Here is an 18,278-nt window from a genome sequence, read left to right on the forward strand (position 1 = left end):
GTCATAGATACTTGTTTTCATTTTGCCATTTTTAAAAATTAATTTTGATTCTCATGATAAAGGCAATAATCCGGTGATAAAAAGGACGAAGAGAGTCCGTGGAAGTACATGTGATCAGATTCGGTAATGGAGACAACTGTTTCAAACCTAGAGGGTGGTTGGAGAAATGAGGTGAAACAAACAAACAAACACCCCTCACCCCAACAAACAAACAACAATACATTTAAGTATTATTGTAAATAACTGTTATTTACATCTGAAATAATTTGCACAGATTACCATTACGTAATTCATTAATGCCTGCTGAGACACCAATGGCATTTAGCCAGACAAGATTTGAGATAGAAATATAGATTTTTCTCCAACTACTGATAGTGACAATCATGCTTTTGTCTAGTTGTTGAGACATAAAGAAATAAGAATGGACCGATCGCTTTCGACGGAATCGGCACGTTCGTGCAACTACCCGGTACGCCGGTGTGGAAAAAAACAACATAAAGACATTGGGAAAATGAACGACGTGTATTCCATGTTGTCACTTTGCAGATGACAAACCATCAACGTGAACAATTCTTCCAAATTGCCAAATTCGGCACCTGCTCTCTCCTTTTGAAAGCCATTAAAGCAAAGCGCCAATGGAATCCTAGCGCAAGGCATTCAACATGTAAGCCGGACAAAACATGGCTCTACATGTTACACTGAGACTTCACACAAACAGGAAGAAACCATGTTGTGCCCGTACACACGGAACCCTTTACGGTCAGGTTATTTTCAGTGCAAATGTGTACCACTGAAGCATGTAATATAATCACCACAATTCTCTCCTGATCTCGAGCTTATAATGCATTGCTTGAGACCCTCTCAGCTCCCGGGAAGTGTTTGGCTTGTAGCTGATATTGGATCTGGTGTAAACTTCAAGTTCAACTGCTGGCATCCTCATCATTCTTTCAGGTAAAGCACTTATTTCTGCGCAGAGATAACCAGTTTCACACAAAGACAAAAACGTGTTGCTCGATACATGCACAATATTTTAACATCACTTTGGCTGAGCTTGAACACACATGAGAAAGTTTTTTTTTTTTTAAATGAGCTTGTCAAACCAGACCACAAGTTCACAGCTTATGTTTTCGTTTCACAAATATGAATATATAATGCACAGCGCATGCTTTCAATAGTTTGTCTAGATCTAAAAGCTTTTATTCATTTTTCCAGCAGTTTGGCTGCGCATATGAGTTGAAGGCACTTCAATGTAACATCATAAGATAGCATAAATCCAGAAAAATTTGACAGTTTTTGACGAAAACCTTCGCAAGTTCTCAAAAAAAGCAACCGAAAACTGCAACGAACATGCTGCTAATCCAGGCTAGAACACGACTGCAAGGTACCCATCATTCAACGTCTGTGACAATACTGGTTACAACTTCACTCATTCGAGTAAATATTGACAAGAAAAATGCCAATGTCAAATCTAACTCTCGTTTTGGCAACCGGAGGACAAAATGTGGCATAACTGCACAGCAGCCAATCGCAATATGCGTTATAAACTCCCTACAATTTTGAAATAAAACATCAATGCCAATCGCATAAAGTACATGTAATGTGGATGGTGGTAAATAGCCTGGGATAAAATGGGATTCTTGACAGCTTTGGTTAAGTCTGTCAGGATGCCAAGGCAGAGCCAGGGAGGTTAAAAGAAAATGTCGTGTTATCTGTGCACGGTAGTTCCCTCTAAACCTTCATATAGCATTTGTTCAGTGTTCACCGTATAGTGCGTCCCCCCCCGGAAGTTTCGCCAAGTGAGCGGGCTACCTAGATGCAGTGGATCGAGCACGGACACCACCTACACTTTGGATCTCTCTCTCACTTCACTTTTTTGGTTGTTTCCTGCCCTGAGTGCATTTTTTGCTACAGAGTTCGGTGACATTTGTCAGCGTATTCTCAGAAGGTCCAGGAATCAAGCTATGCTGTTGGTTTTGGTCAGCCATTGCTTTTCAGCGTCAACATTTGTAAATCTTTGGTTTAAATCAATTGATTGGCTTCTGGGGTTCGTCATGATTGGTTTTGTAAACAAATTCTTTTGTCCTTTTCCTTTTGGAACCTGATGTCTGTAACTTAACGGTGAAAAAGGTGGCAAAATCATGGAGTGCGGTCACAGATGTTAGGAAGTTTTTGTCCTTTGTCTTGTGATCGTTCCTTTCAAAAGAGCCTTTGGTTATTTACAACATGCGCAGGCAAAGACCAAGCTCAAGACATAAGATTAAAAGCTCGTCTGCACGAGAAGACAAGGTGGTTGGTTTGAGTGGTGGGTTTGAATGGTGGGTTTGAATGGTGGGTTCACGATACAAGAAATGATCGGTCCCTTTTCTTTGGACATACAAAGTTGAGCATACATTCTGAAAGGCCCGTGATCTAAGCATCATTTTGAAAAAAAAATGCAGTTAGATGTATTTTGAAAACAAGCTGCAATACATGAAATACGGGCGATTCACAATAGTGCACCTCCAAGACTTAGCAACACCTTGATCAATCGCGGTGCGCAAAATCTGTCGACCCTTTCCAAAGGCGTTATGGGTTGACAGATTTCGCACATTGTGATTGGTCAACGCGTTGCAAACTCTTGGAGGCGCACTATTGTGAAACGCCCGTAATCCCGTATTCTACAGTAAAAAAAATGTGTTGTATAAAGTGAACCGGTTGATTTTTGGTAATTGTTAAACACATCACTTTTACATTGACTAATTTGGCCAGAAATTTAGAATACTCTTCGCAAACGGACTTCGGAAAGTTCTTTTTTCTTTAAAGTACAATGTATATGAGAACGCTTCTTCTGAAAGAAAACTGGTATCATATCCTAAAAAATCCTAAATATATACATGCCCTTGTACGAATTATTTCTACAAAAACAGGCCCGTCGATGAAATAAATTACGAGAACAATCACTTAAGTTAGTCAGTCTGCAATTTTGTACACAATTCAGTCAAATATAATGTTTCTCACCTGGAGCAATTTGTTACCATTCATCGGCAAGAGGCACGATCAAATACCAGTCTCAAACAGGACGGACGCCATGTCTGCACAACATTCATGATTCTTTGTCACACAGCCCAAAACAGTATACTATTTAAGCTCTAAAACGGCATAGATATACGTAATAATATTTTATTCTCATTGCATTTTGCATTTTGAGAGCCAGAGGGGCTGAATCGGAGACTAGCGGTTTGCAAAGGTGGATTGGGGGAGGGGAGGTAACGAACCTTCCTCAAATCCTCCAAAATCCTCCAAAATCATCCACTGTGCAGAACACAAACCACGCATTCTTTGCAGGTGAGGCAACAACGGGTGGACTCCGTCTTCCTCAATCCTGCAAAATCCTAACGAAGATTTCCAAACGGATTTTGAAAGACTTGGAAGGGTTTACGTTAAAGTTCCTCAAAAAAAGAAGTTGCCAAATTTCATGTATTTCTTCGGAAACATAAGGTTAAAATCTCCAGCTGTTACCATGGTTACACACTCTTTTAGTCAGTATTGTATGCAGTGGGGAGGGGGGGGGAGTGCCAGTGGGGAAGGGGTCAAGTTGCCCCCTTGGAATCGTGCCGGATATTCTTTTTTTGTCATTTAGGAACTAAAGGTGCCAGCATTTTTTCAACGACAAAAACTTCTGGACAGCCGCTTTTAGAAATAAAAATTCACTTGCCCCCTCTCCCGAGCAAGGACATGCCACTGCTTAAAGTAGGATACCTTCACACCCCTTCATACTATGACCCCGTCAACTATGGTCAGCAAAATGGTTCCATTTGACACTGAATTCCTTCTCTGCCAAGTCCAGCCACTGCCTCTGACCCACAATAAACACCCTCCAAGACATGTACACGCAGCCAGGGAGGTATTAAGACACCCTTTTTGCATGCACTACAAAGAGCATTTTCAGTGCTTTACGATCAAGAATTTGACATTTCAAATGTTACGTGGGACAGGTTTTCCCAATGTTTACCAGCGTCAACAGAAAAGTATCTTAAAATCTTATTAAAAGTGTAGGAGTTTAAGGTTTCGTGAGATATAATTCACAATCTGGTCTGAGCTCTAAACTGCAGTCTTTGTGTGGAGAATTTTTTTGGGGACTGTACTTCACACCAAATCACAGGGCGCTGGCGTGCCCGACAAACCGTGAAAACAATTGCCGGTCTTTCATTCCTGGCGCAGGTGCGCGCGTACCACAGACAGGCTTGACAGCGGTACACCAGATCAGGAATTTCAAATAAGGAGTGCTGGTCTTCCAAATGTGTTGGCTTTCCCCAGATATCTTGCCGAGAATGGTCGCCGGGCGGCATTCCTTTCAGAAGTCAGCCCACATGATGACCTTCTTGTTACGGTCGCAGCTTAGCATCTTAGTACCGTTTGGGTGCCAGGTTACGGCTATAACAGGAGCACTGTCCAAAAAAAAAAAAACCCAAGAAAACTTTTAGTTCTACTGAGATTCTCGCAATTTTCATCTTTTTTTACACTTTCCATCACCCAGCTCCTCCGTTGGTCACCGGTGTCAGGGTACTGGTGCACAGGGCAGCCACTCACCTGTGTTCCTTGATTGTCTTCTCTAGTTTCATCGTCTGCATGTTCCACACGTAGATGGCGCCATCCTGTGAGCCGCACGCCGCGTAGACCCCATCCGGGCTGAGCGCTGCCCTGGTATACTCTAAGAATACTTTGAAACCGTCCGCACTGGGAAAAATAGAAATAAAAATGTGTATCTCATGATTTGAATGAACTATTGACTGGAAAGTCTTAAAACCTCGGCATAATATTAGTCAAATGGATTGCTTCCGTAGCAGAAAAGGGAGCGATATGAAGCTAATTTTAGGTGCCTCGGCTCATGGGGGGGGGACTAACTATATTGCACTGAGACTGCAAAATGAAGAAAGATAGGAAGAGGGGATTTGAAAAAACCCTTTCCGCTCAAGTGCTGGCCTACATCACAGTGGGAGGACAGTCTCTTTTGTCAGAGAATGTTTGGATTGGCGTAGAGGGACTCTTGTGTGTCCCCACAATGTCTAAGATCCCCTACGAAACTACTGTATTACATGTGAGGTTCACAAAATATAGAGAACAAGAACATGGAGCACTCACCAGAATGTGCCCACTACTTTGTTCATCCGAACGTCGATCAGCTTGAGCGCGTCGTCCTTGGAGCAGGAGAGCAGGTAGTGCCTGTCGGGGCTCAGCTCCAGTGACGTGATCTTGCCAGAGAGCTCAAACTCGTTGGCCCTTGCGTCGGCTGACCTAGGGGTCATGGTGAGGTCAGAGGTCAAATTGTAAGTCCAAAGAGTTGGTCAAGATTTTAAACTGTGTAGTTACATGTAATGACCTATAGACATTTGACAAGTGTCAAGAACCATAGCTGAGAACAATTTCACTTTAAGTGACCAGCTTGACTGACCTTGTGTCCCAGAACCGTATCTTTCTGTCAAAGTGGCCACTGATGATATTCGTCCCCCTGCCATCGCTGGTGACGAGGTCATTGCAACTTGATCCTGCAAAAATAGTTTTCGTACCTACGCAAGGAAACGAATATACTAATAATCACGGACAATGTAAATGTGAGAATCTTAAAAGAGGAAAAATAATTTGTCAGTTTTTAAACTGATTTAGTTTGCATCTGATCAAGTACAATAGGCTCTGGGTTTTGACCTATCGCCTGGTTTGGTAACCGAATTAAAATGGTCTCTTTCTGGGTGAAAACCTTGACGGTTTCGACCGAATTTCATTGTGCCAGATTCTCCTCAAGGCCTTGAATGTAAAATTGGCTCTTGGTGACTAACAACCCTGAAAGGATTTTGCTTTTACATCCCTACCAAGATCAATCAGAAGATTTTTGAAAATACCCCTTCATTTGTGTTCAAAATTACAAAAAATTTGGCACATTTAAGTTCAAGACTTGAATCAGGATTTAATGAATCTTCCTGAAACAAATCTGAAATAACAGGTTTTGCTACATGTTGAAACATATGATATCGACGAGGGTTGGTAATTTTCCTAGAGTTCCGCTGTTCCTTAATAACCCCATTTCATGGGGGTATTAAGGTATAACCTTTCCCACCTCTTCCTGTAGGGTTGGGTCACGTTTATTACTTTGCATCCTGTCAGCACACACAAACAAGTTGCTACAAGTAAATTGCATTCGGGACCAAACAAAATTAAAGTACAGTCTCTGTTGATGTATTACTCACAGGCACGACTCCTGAGATCCCAGATTTTGAGAGTTCTGTCGTGGCTACCAGAGACCACCTTGTTAGAATCGCCCAGGAACCTGGCAGCTAGCACTTTGCCGCTGTGACCTGTGAGTGTGTGCTGCAAAGGAAAGCAACATAATTATCTACGTTGAAGTGTGGCAACTGCGCAGTTTGTATGCCTCTGCAAACAATATCTTCTTGAGGAAAAAGGAAGGCTGATTTCAGTACTGTTCAGCGTGAATCAAAACCTCATGCATATTTATTGTCTGTACTTATAGGGCACGCTCAGTTTATACATGCACTCATTCTTGAGACCACCTGCTCAGGACAAGAACACCAAATTTCATAAAGGTTTAATTCGTTTTCCCCAAAAAGCACTCCCTGATACTGAATTGCACATCCAAAAACCCATCAGAACAAACTGTATTCTGAGTCAACCATCTTGAATCGAAAGTGACATAACTTTTCATTTTCAGAACCTGAGAGTAGAAATAAAGGCAACAAAATAAAGTAAATTACAAATTAATGCCAGTTTACATTTATAATTAAGAATATGTGATCGATATATATATCTGCATGTTTTAAGCCACATTTTGAAAATTGAAAGTAAAGCTTTGTACCCAAAAACGTCTGGCACCACCCCATTCAACAGGTTATATTCAGGGAACACAATAAAAATGGCTTCCTCTTGAATACCCGGATGGAAAAAAAACTGAATAAATGAATAACAGAATACGTACTCGTAACCTGTGATCCTGTGCCCCCCACACTCTTGTCGCATAGTCATTGGATGCTCCGAGGACAAACTGCTCCTGTTGGTCAAAATCGATGCACATGACAGCCGCATTGCTCCCCATGAGGACACCCTTGGACTGACACGAGGCCGTTACTGGAAAGAATGACAGAACAAGGGGATTGGTCAAAGATAAGGCCTTACACCAATATGAGGACATTAAAAAGAAGGGTCCAACAGTAATTGAGGCCTCAGACTGATGTGAAGAGGAACCCCCCTCAGTCATGCATTGCAAAGAAAGTCTCACAATAACAAGAGGGCACCAGCAGAGAGAACAAAGACATATGGGAACTTTCAGCAACAAACCTGCTCTTTGACTGATGAAAGGCTGTTACTGTATTGACAAGATAAATCCCCAACCCAAAAATGAGATTGGATCTGACAAAATGAGCCTTACAGCTTGTCAACTCCCAGAGTTTGACCTTGCGGTCAGCCCCCGCCGAGGCGAACATCCGACCCGAGGGGCAGAACCTCACAGCGTTGACTTCACCATCATGGGCGTCCTGTGTGACATCAAAGCAAGGGAGAAATGTGCCAGTTAGCCCTTGTCCCATCATCAAAGCCTACTCCTTTTAACCACCTGAATCCGGATGATGTTTCAACACACACGATTTTCCTTCTTTGCACCACGAAGGATGTGTACACTCCTTTAAGAATTCTTTTTCATTTCCACGGTTAACGCATTAACGCGTCGTGCTGAGTTGGGTCAAAGTGCAATTGCAAGGTTGAAGAATTTACAGGTCAAAAACCTGCCCCCAGCAGCTTTTTCGGGTAAGAAAATCCGACATTAACTGGCTATAACTAAGGAGTAAAGCCAAAAGCCACTGTGGCCAAACCAATACATCAAACCAAAAGTATTTTGAAGAAGACAGAAGAATTAGGGTTTGGGTCCTAGCAAACTTTGGCTGCACAAAATTTATAAACATCTGTTGCAGCTCATTTGCAAAGCTAAGATATTGTAAGAACCACATTGGTTTGGCTAATAACAGTAATTTCAGTCATAAATCAACCAATATTAATGTTTTTTAACATGCTCCAGGAAGTTCTGTCAATAGAGGAGGCCCAATCCCATTTCCATCAAAATGCTGATCCCTGTAGGAAAATATCACACTAGAAATTGGAGGATTTTCAACTGTTGGGTTTATTAACTGAGTAAAAATTTGACACAGGAGTATATGTCAAAGTCACTGAGTGGCATACACCCAAGTCAACTGAGTAAAAATTTGACACAGAAGTATATGTCATAGTCACTGAGCGGTATACACTCAAGTCAACTGAGTAAAAATTTGACACAGGAGTATATGTCATAGTCACTGAGCGGCATATACTCAAGTCAACTGAGTAAAAATTTGATACAGGAGTATATGTCATAGTCACTGAGCAGCATACACTCAAGTCAACTGGGTAAAAAGTTGACACAGGAGTATATGTCATAGTCACTGAGCAGCATACACTCAAGTCAACTGGGTAAAAAGTTGACACAGGAGTATATGTCATAGTCACTGAGCAGCATACACTCACCAGATGGGATATAGCTTTGTCTGGCACCACGGCACAGATACAGATTGCTGAGGAGGTGGGCGAAGCCATGTCTTGGTATCTTGAGTTCCTGGAGGTAAGGAACATCACTTGAGCATGAAAGGCACAAGAACCTCAGACCAATAGGTCCAATGATACAACAGATTTTGGCATTTTTTGGTGATCCCTGACAAGAGCGAGTGCTGTGGTTAAGTACTTTGTAAATGCCTCAGAGAAGGCTCTGCACTTGACAGGGGAAGTTCTGCTGCCTCTTCCATGCACTCATGTGTGATTACAAGCTGAGTGATTTTGGGGAATGCAGCCGCACTGCGGAATTTTTCTTTACCCGGTGTCAGCTTCCACGTGGATGTCTTTGGCCGCCTCCACCAGCTTGCGTTGCACCTCCTCCTGCTTGCGCCGTAGCCAACTCTCGTTCTCCTGGTTCATGCGCAGGGCGTCGGCGGCCTTCTCCTGCATCCAGCGGGTGACCAGCTCAGCGTTCTCCTCCTGCACGCGCCGGATGGTGTCCTCGGTCTTGGTGTACAGGAGCTGCAGGGCATCCTGCTCGTCCTTCAGAGTCTGAGGACAGGGGAGGAAAAGACAAACCAATCACATTTGATTATACAGTACCACTGGCATTGAAGACTAACGTGGGAATGGGAGATTTTTTTCACACCCTTTCTCTTCCCAGGGAATTCATTTTCATTTCGCAAAGGGTAAAAAACAATTTCCAGCGGAGGAAAACATTTTCACGCCTTTTCATACAAGTGGGAAAACAGTCTCCCTCGCCTTTCAAAACGCAAAAGTGAATGTGCACCTGAATTCTTTTCACAACATTTCCCATTTCCATTCGCCGTGTTAGCTTTCAATTGCCATGTACTGTATGATGTCAGAGTACCGTGAGACCGCACTGTTTCCCGGAGACCAGCCACCATGTGGCCGCATAACTTCCCCGAGACCAGCCACTAATGTAGGAGGCCGGTGTCTGGTTGCAACCACACATCCCGAGCTGCATTCTCTAGGTGTTGCATTTTCAATTAGCCGAATGCCCATTGTATTCTCAGGGAGCCCTACCACAGTTGGGCCTATTTGCCTTGAGAGTAACCGCACATTCTTTATAAAAGTGGCATAACGGCTGTGACTTGGACCATGTATCACTGTTGTACTGCCAATCCAGCACTGGATACTGGTTTCATGTCTTTCTCATACCTTCTGCTATTCATGAGCTTTGGAGGCCTGCCTATAGACCTCTTTCACCCACGTGACTGGATTGGGCTAAATGTAAACAACACTACAATGTGTGGACTGCCATGAATATGCTGATTGCATGTATTCCTACAGGTAACTTCAACCACGTGCAAGCGCGCGTGTGAACGCTGACATGCTTAACTAGATTATCTTGAATACCATCATAACACAATGCACTCATTACCATCACCACGCATCACAGTCCGGCACGATTGTGACATCACAGGTAAAAGGTCTATTATCTGTTGTGCTCGGCACAGTGTGATCTGTCTGCACACAGTGCAACAATGCAACAGTCACCAAGCTGACTGTCAGGGTTCCAACCTTAAACGTACACACTCAAACTCACAACCTACAGTAACTATATCTCAACCACGTGAGCCCCCAGCCAAGCAAGACTGGGCGACCAATTTGAATTAAATCTAACAAACGTCCGTGATGGGATGAATTCTGTTTACATCAAATCTAGCAAATGTCCATGATGGGATGACTTTGGTTTACATCAAATCTAGCAAATGTCCATGATGGGATGACTTTGGTTTACATCAAATCTAGCAAATGTCCATGATGGGATGACTTTGGTTTACATCAAATCTAGCAAATGTCCATGATGGGATGACTTTGGTTTACATCAAATATTGCAAATGTCCATGATGGGATGACTTTGGTTTTACATCAAATCTAGCAAATGTCCATGATGGGATGACTTTGGTTTACATCAAATCTAGCAAATGTCCATGATGGGATGACTTTGGTTTACATCAAATCTAGCAAATGTCCATGATGGGATGACTTTGGTTTACATCAAATCTAGTAAATGTCCATGATGGGATGACTTTGGTTTACATCAAATCTAGCAAATGTCCATGATGGGATGACTTTGGTTTACATCAAATCTAGCAAATGTCCATGATGGGATGACTTTGGTTTACATCAAATCTAGTAAATGTCCATGATGGGATGACTTTGGTTTACATCAAATCTAGCAAATGTCCATGATGGGATGACTTTGGTTTACATCAAATCTAGCAAATGTCCATGATGGGATGACTTTGGTTTACATCTTACTTCGTTTGTTTTCTGTAGTTCCATCAGTGCCTTCTCCAGGTTTTTCATTTCGTCTTCGTAAGCACTTATCTTGATGTCTGCTTCTTGCAGCCTGAGAGACCACAAATTACAGAAAATGTGGTCAGATCGTTACAAACGAGACTTGGGCACATTCTGCATGCATGCATTCTGAGTGCATGCATGGTTCTGGGCCCTCGTGCAAACCAACATGCACTGAACATGTCAACGGAGGAGGTTAACATTTATGATGGACCTGTCTCACAAATAGGGCCATTTTCCCAAAAGAGTAGGTCAGATTTTGATCGAATTAGCATCACAGCGATTGTAAGACATGACAGCAAAAAGAACCTATTAGGCATGGTATAAACAGAAAATGCACAGCAAGGATATCTGTGACAAAATAACATGGGGTGATTCCCGCCTCCACACAGCTTTGAAACAAACCACATTCGGGTTTTTACACTTCAAAATGATTCTAATGAGATGGAGCTGCAAGGGAGACAAGCCACGATTTGAAAAATGGCACTAAAGGTTCACCTCCTCTATGTGTAGGGTGCACCCTGGTAAATAGGCCAGAAATATGTCCACCGAGCTCATTAATAAAAGTTATACACTCAAAATATTCTATATTAGAGGGTCCTGAGAGCCATGGGACTGGGAAACAGAAGAAATATGGCACTGAACCTCTGGCCCAGACTTAGGGCTTCCAATTCTGAGCAACTGGGGTGCGATCGGGTCCGAAAGTAGCACTGTTTAGCCGTTTTACACAGGGATGCATTTTCAAAATGGCTATTTTTCCGGGCAGTGAAATTTCCTTCATTTTAGGGGTGGTTTGGTTTGGGTGAGAATTTCTCAAAAATTCATCCGTCAACCCACTAAAAATTGAAAGGAAACGAAAGAGGACATGTCGAACATCATTTTGCTGTCCAGCTTGGACACTGTGAGAGTTGTAAGTATTTTAAAAATAATTTTGAAATTAAAGGATTTATCATTGGTGCCTATGGGAATTTATTTACAAGGGTGCACCCTGTGATGCAAAATTGGTGGTCAGGTACCTTGACTCTTTGAGCTGCAACTCCTTGTCTTTCTCCTGAAGCTGGGCACTCAGATCAATGAGTTGTTGGGCATTCTGTGCAGATTAAAAACACAAGTTTCAAAAAAGCAAATTTACACACATTAGTCCGTCTCTGTTAAAAATACTTTCTTTAGGTTAACTACTGCTTTGGCCCAAAGACTTGCATGAATGAGTGGAGTTTTCACGCCAGAAGTACTGTATATGTCCATATAAAGTCTACAGTAGTCAGCTGGGGCAAGTTTTTTTGGGGGGGGGGTTGGAAGTTTTCATGGGGGCTAACAAATTTGAGAATTTCTTTATGTAACTATTCAGCCTTTCTGAGGGTAAGGTTTTAGAAAGGAAGAGAAATGAAACTCTCTCCAAAAATCCCCTTCTCTCATTGTGTATCAAAAAACACAAAAACCATTTGCCTCCCACCCCTTTTCTGAGGGGGGCTGGCATGACCCTTAAAGAGTCAGATCAGTCACCGTGTACAGACCTCTCCTTTCTTCCGATGCATGTCTGTCAGCTCCTCTTGAAGTTTGAAGAGCTTCTGTTCCAGCGCCTGCGTTTTCTCTCCTTTGCTTCCTCCGGTGCCTCTGACAGAACCAAAAAAAACAAACAAACAAAAACACAATCAAAGACAAATTAATCATCTCAGGCAGAGCAAACGAGATAGAAGCGGGCCCTACCAGTCAGGTTGGCACTGTGGTGATTGCCGTCCTCCTCTGTGGCCTGGGATCGAATCCTGACAAAGCTAATGTGTGGATTACCGGTACATTTGCAATCCGGATGTACAAACATGTACATGTACCTGATTTTGAGGGTTCTCCCCGGAATATTTGCCTGAGGTTTTTCTTCAACCTCTAAACTGAATACCCTGTACTTCTTCAATGTTTTCTCTCCAAGACCACTACATGTATGAAGAACAGTTCATGGCTGTAAGCAGCTTTACACTTATAAAATACAGAATGTACATGCATATCATGTACATGTACATATATGTATGTAAGTGATGTTGGTTCTCAAGCCATGAGTATGTTCACATGTCCGAATCAACTGGCTGTGGCTAGCAATAATGCACACACCAATGGAAATTGGCTGCAGCTGCCAGCCAGAACTCCCATGCAGCATACATGTTGTTTTAGCCATACATGTTGTTTCAGACCATAATGTAGCTCCACAAAAGCCCTGTACAAACACTTACATGGGATGTCGGACAATTAACTTGACTATTTGCCAATTCGACTTCGGACAACCTGACAGTTGAGACAACCCGACCGGTGGGACAGCTTGACTGTTTCCCAAGTCATCCGTTACGACAACTCAACTTTGACATAGAGACAACTCAACCATGTCAACTGTGTGAGATGTCTACATGTACATTACATTGTATTCCAAGATGTGGCCAGCTGGTCGGCACAGGTGCAAGCCATTTAAACCCATACAGTTCGCATTGTGTGCGTCACATGACGTTGCAACTCTTCTCAGACATAGCACGGGATGGCTTACATGTAGCTCTACAGGGCTATAAAGGATGGTTATGATGCATTGGAGAAACCGGCTCAAGGAAATCTGTTATGTGCAATGGTGTCCCGTAACAAATGATTTAAAGACAAGCAAGAAAATCTTTAAAAACAATCCTTTCTTTCAGTGGGGCCAGTAAGACTTTTAACAATGGTGCTGCTGTTTGCATTCATGGAGGTAGGAAAACGTTATACTGACGACCAACTTTAAAAATAACGCGGGCAGCCCAATTTTGTGAAATCTGTCATTTCTTCAAATACACTTGAGGGACCTCAGTTAGAAGTCCACTCCATTTTTCCACATCTTTATTCATGGTGTTTTCTGAACAGTTCAGACCTGTTTTCCAATGGTTTGCCTTGCCCCTAATCTAACGAAAGATGCACTTTTCTTCTTGTGCTTACTTCTTAAAAGTCGGTTATGTCAACAAAGTCAAGTTTGCCGAGTCAAGTCCCAAAAGCGACTCAAGCCAATAACACTGTAGTTTTAAGAGCAAATTTCTACAAAAACGTAAACCTCTTGGCCTAATCACAACACGCGAGCAGTGAGCTCCAAAAAAGGGGCACACAAACACATGTGTGTGAGTGCACTGTGAGGTGCTTCAAGCTACATGTATCATCCAACAGTTTCGTTTCTTGTTTGCTTTTCCAATAAACTGCTTCCTGGCCAATCTTTCCTGTCATAACATTTAATGAGCAATAGTTCCTGATCCAATTAAACACATGTCATGCATTTGTTTCCTCTCCAATATCTGCAGCCACTGACAATGTCTGCAATGTGTACAGCACTGAGTGGACCTCCTTTGTTTACACACATGTAGGATTTTGTTTTGTTTTCCGTATTGTTTTCCTATTTTATCGTTTTATGTGTTTTTACCAATTGCAAGCAATGTTGTATTGCTCCTAAAATATCAACAGGGCTGTTCCAATATCCAAGTACAATGTAGGCCTTCATGTATACGGATATCCGATTGATTTAATTTAATTATTTGATTTTTTTTATTAACTGAATATTCAGATGTGAAATGCATGTATGAAAAGTGGAAAAATTCAATGATTGGGATTCCAAATTACACTACAATCACATTTCTAAGTGTCAGAAGTCACCTTCAATGCAGATGAATGCCTACTACGTGTACATGTACCGGCCGGTATGCCAAACAATAAGACCAAATATTATCTTCCCTTTCTTCATGTTATTTTCTTTCCATGTTTTCGTGCGCTTTGTAAAACGGAACACCATATGTGTTTTTTTTTTCCTTTGCTTTTGTAGAAATTTGGTACGACAGAATACATGTATCCATTCAATCTAATGGAAGGTCAAATATTTTAATATTCAACTATTCCAACTGACGCAAAACCTTCGAATTGAACATTCACAGTGAATATATGCACGGTGTGGTAAATGCTTTTTGTGTTTTTTATTCTGCCTTGCTGCTTTTCTTCAAGTAAACAGAGTGGCTTGGGCCAACTGCAAGCATCACTGTTTCCCTCACTGCCTTCTGAACGTCTGAACAGGCAATCAAGTACTCACCCTGCCTGCACTTTGATTTGGAGCTCGCCGTTTTCCAGCCTGAGTTTCTCCACCTGAATCTGCAGCTGCAGGTTCTGTGCCCGCAGCGAGTCGAGGTTTATGAACAGCTTGTTATCTGCCGGAGAAAAACACAGAGGGGATTGATGAGCATTCTTTCTGACCCAAGATCACATCTTTGCGACCGATGGTAACAGAAGTGGAGGAGGGAGGCCAGTGCCCCCTCCCCCACCGGTATGTTGATGGGGGGGGTTGCCGCCCACACACTCACTTTGGCAGATCCTTTTATGGCTGATACCTGATGTTCTCACAAAGGCACCCTCCCCCACTTTGAAACTCATATTATCCCCGTTGTTTGTGATCCACCACGAAACGAGTCCCAGGTTGTCATCATTGAAGGTACATGTACCTGTATGTACAGTCCTCCATTTGTTGTTTGTGCGTTACGTTCATTTTCAGGTACCAAAAGTGCCCAAACTCTGAAGAATGGTACATTACAGTTTTTAACCCTAATAGTCCTCAGTCCTCCAACAGGTGAAGGATTGAGGAATGTTAGGGGTAATGTAGTAAGTTTGGACTCAGTGAACGCTGTATATTTTGAGGATACCAATATTCTAGCATCTTGATTTCAAAATTTATAGAGTCATGCTCTGATTTGCACTCAGGGTTCTGGGACATGCGCTCATGAGGCTACCCGTTGCAGCTTCAAGATGCTGTGCACTGAACCGACAAATTATAGCAACCATGCGCACCTGTGCATACATGTCAGCGCTTTGATGCACTTCACCAAATTATAAACAAATTACATGCAAGTACTGGTACTTATGGCAATTTCAAGAAATGCATCTTCAGACCGAGTGTTGGATATGGCCTTCTTTCACGGCTTTCTCAAGAATGCCAACTTGCCTGAAGCACTGAACAGGGAGCTTAGTCCCATGACTACAAATTCAGCAAGTATGCCTTTCCACCAAAAATCCTCGTCGGATTACATACCGGGTTGTGGAAAAAACATGTATTGTGCAACAATAATTCATTTCAACAATGGGAAATTTAGACAATGAAGCCTTCATCAGGCCTCTTAAAATAAATCTGAGGTTTGTTTACATGATCCAGAAGGTGATTTAGAGCCAGGGTAAACATTAGTAAAGTCATTCAAATGTACAGTAGCAGAGCACACAGTGCAAGAGGTTGTGTAACAATTTCTTCTCACAGCAGATGGACTTTCAGTTTCAGTTCAACTACTCTGCAAAAGTGCAGCAAGTTGCTTTCTTTCGGTTGATGCACACAAGTAAGCCTGGTGCATCTACATCCGCATGGATGTACATACATGTACATGTACATGTATAGAATGTACATGTACCGGTACTCCTTGTGCTGTGCAATACCTCAACATGTTCTTATGTTCAATGTTATTGGCAGTAGGCAGGGAAGTGTTTCTGTCCAAAGTGGAGAATATAATTTCAGATTCCTGCAAAGCGAAAATTTTATCTTTATCTTTATTCCAAGTCAGCAAAATGATATATAAAACTATTAATTTTTAATGTCTCATTTTATTTAGGAAAAGCAGAAATGATTGTTTTATTATTTATTTTCCCCCATTTTTTTTACAAATTTTTGTCACTGACATGTCCGAGCAACAATTTGGCTCAAATTGCAGAATACCCCACCACCCAGCATGATCAACCTCATGGTCAGGAACAGGTCAAAGTGTCACACTCTTCTCAAGGGATTTCCACCTTGTACTCACGTAACCAGTCATTCCAGGGGTCATTTTTTTTTAGAGTCGTGGGGTATTCTGCAATTACTCCAAGAATTTTACTTTTAATCTCCCAAACCCCACTGGCGGTCTGACATCCCGGAACTTCTGTACATTGTTAAATAACAAAAAGGGTAAATATGCAAATTTGGGGACCCCATTCTTATAATAGAGGGGAGAGCTACATGTACATTTTAACTTTTGAATTCACCTTGGTAGATGACTGTGACATCATGCTCAATAACTGTAGGGTTGATTTTATCAAACAGGGGCAGGGTTTTGAGTTTTGAGGGAAGTTATGAAGAAAAACTGTGAGCATGGTAAGTGTTTTAACACATGACCATAGTGGATTCAAATTTGCATGGCTAAATTGTAAGAAAGTCTCATTTTCTCACAATTTACAATTTGAGATTTAAAAAAACTAGGGTCAACACAAGAGAGTGTTGCCTTTGTTTTTTGGGGGCCTTACAGTTTTGCAAAATTAAAATGTCAAAAAACTGGGGGGTTCCGAAGTATACAATCCCCACATTTGCCCCTTTGCGGTGTGTTGAAAGTCCAAAGTGATGTCATGCCGATTGCCAGAATGATCTTCATTTGAGATCCAACCAAGCAAATTACCTTAGAGGCTGGATTCAAGGAAAGATTTCCATATACAGACACCACTTGACACCCTGTGCACAAACCACTATTAGACTGGTCTGAAATGTTTGAAGTGTTTTCTCAGTGAACGACGCAGTATTTTCCCTCCTAAATTGAACTTCTCTGGACATGCTTTTGCTTTCTGATGGCTATTACATAAGTCACTGTAGGCAAGAATTATACTGGCCTCCGTACATGTATGTGGAACTCTTCCCAGATTCAGTAACATTGAACAGAGAGAGGTCCAAAAGGTGTGTGAACTCTTTCCTTCAATGGATGATGCATGCGATGAGTGCATCTTTCGCGTGCAAGCAGCACAGCATACTGAGTCCGAGTAGTCAGTCAGGGCAGTCAGTAGTAATTATTAATATTATTATTTAATTTTCAATGCTGCATAATCAGCGATAGGCCTATAGGCTAGGTAGTACATCCCTGTATATTTATACTGTTATATCACAACGCACTGCATTCTTTGTACAACTTCCCCAGCAACAGTTACATCATCGTGACGAAATTCAATGACACTTGATATCAATGACAGCTGCTAGCTGCCACTGTGCAACGGCCTGACGGCTGCTCACGATTATGTGCATAAAAAGAGCCATAACATATAGATCAAAACTGCGAACGACTTACGTGACTCCAGTACTGCTTTAAAACTCCTGGTTTCAAGCTCATTTCGCGTTTGCAACCGCTTTAAAATAAGTGCTTTCCAAACACAAAACGAGGGCTCAATGGAAGTCGCCATGTTGAACACAAAATTGTGCGGATTTCCCTATCGACAGCGCCCTCTCTTGATCTTTTAACTGTGTTCGGCCTTATGAGCGCCCCGCCCCATTAAACTTCAAGTTGAAGGGGGGGGGGGGGGAGAACGCGAACAGATCTTCCATATACCCGCTGAGAACCAATAGGCGCCATACAAAA

The 18,278-nt window shown here is 42.1% G+C and overlaps 1 protein-coding gene across 1 annotated transcript; it reads right to left on the bottom strand.

Moving 5' to 3' along the window:
- Positions 1-213: 213 nt before the first annotated feature.
- On the bottom strand, positions 214-18,125 carry atg16l1 (autophagy related 16 like 1). Its single transcript, XM_022251359.2, has 14 exons — positions 17,991-18,125; positions 14,963-15,077; positions 12,405-12,504; positions 11,907-11,980; positions 10,852-10,942; positions 8,882-9,114; positions 8,539-8,626; positions 7,415-7,520; positions 6,965-7,113; positions 6,222-6,342; positions 5,432-5,546; positions 5,122-5,274; positions 4,570-4,716; positions 214-4,427 (listed from the first exon to the last, which is right to left on the bottom strand). Exons 1-14 carry the CDS (start codon positions 18,100-18,102, stop codon positions 4,334-4,336), a joined length of 1,698 nt encoding a protein of 565 aa, XP_022107051.1. The 5' UTR covers positions 18,103-18,125; the 3' UTR covers positions 214-4,333.
- Between the last annotated feature and the right edge of the window lie 153 nt (positions 18,126-18,278).

The sequence above is a fragment of the Acanthaster planci genome, linkage group LG14, assembly GCF_054643075.1.
Source record: "Acanthaster planci isolate LZ-2023a linkage group LG14, COTS_SCS, whole genome shotgun sequence".
NCBI lineage: Eukaryota > Metazoa > Echinodermata > Asteroidea > Valvatida > Acanthasteridae > Acanthaster > Acanthaster planci.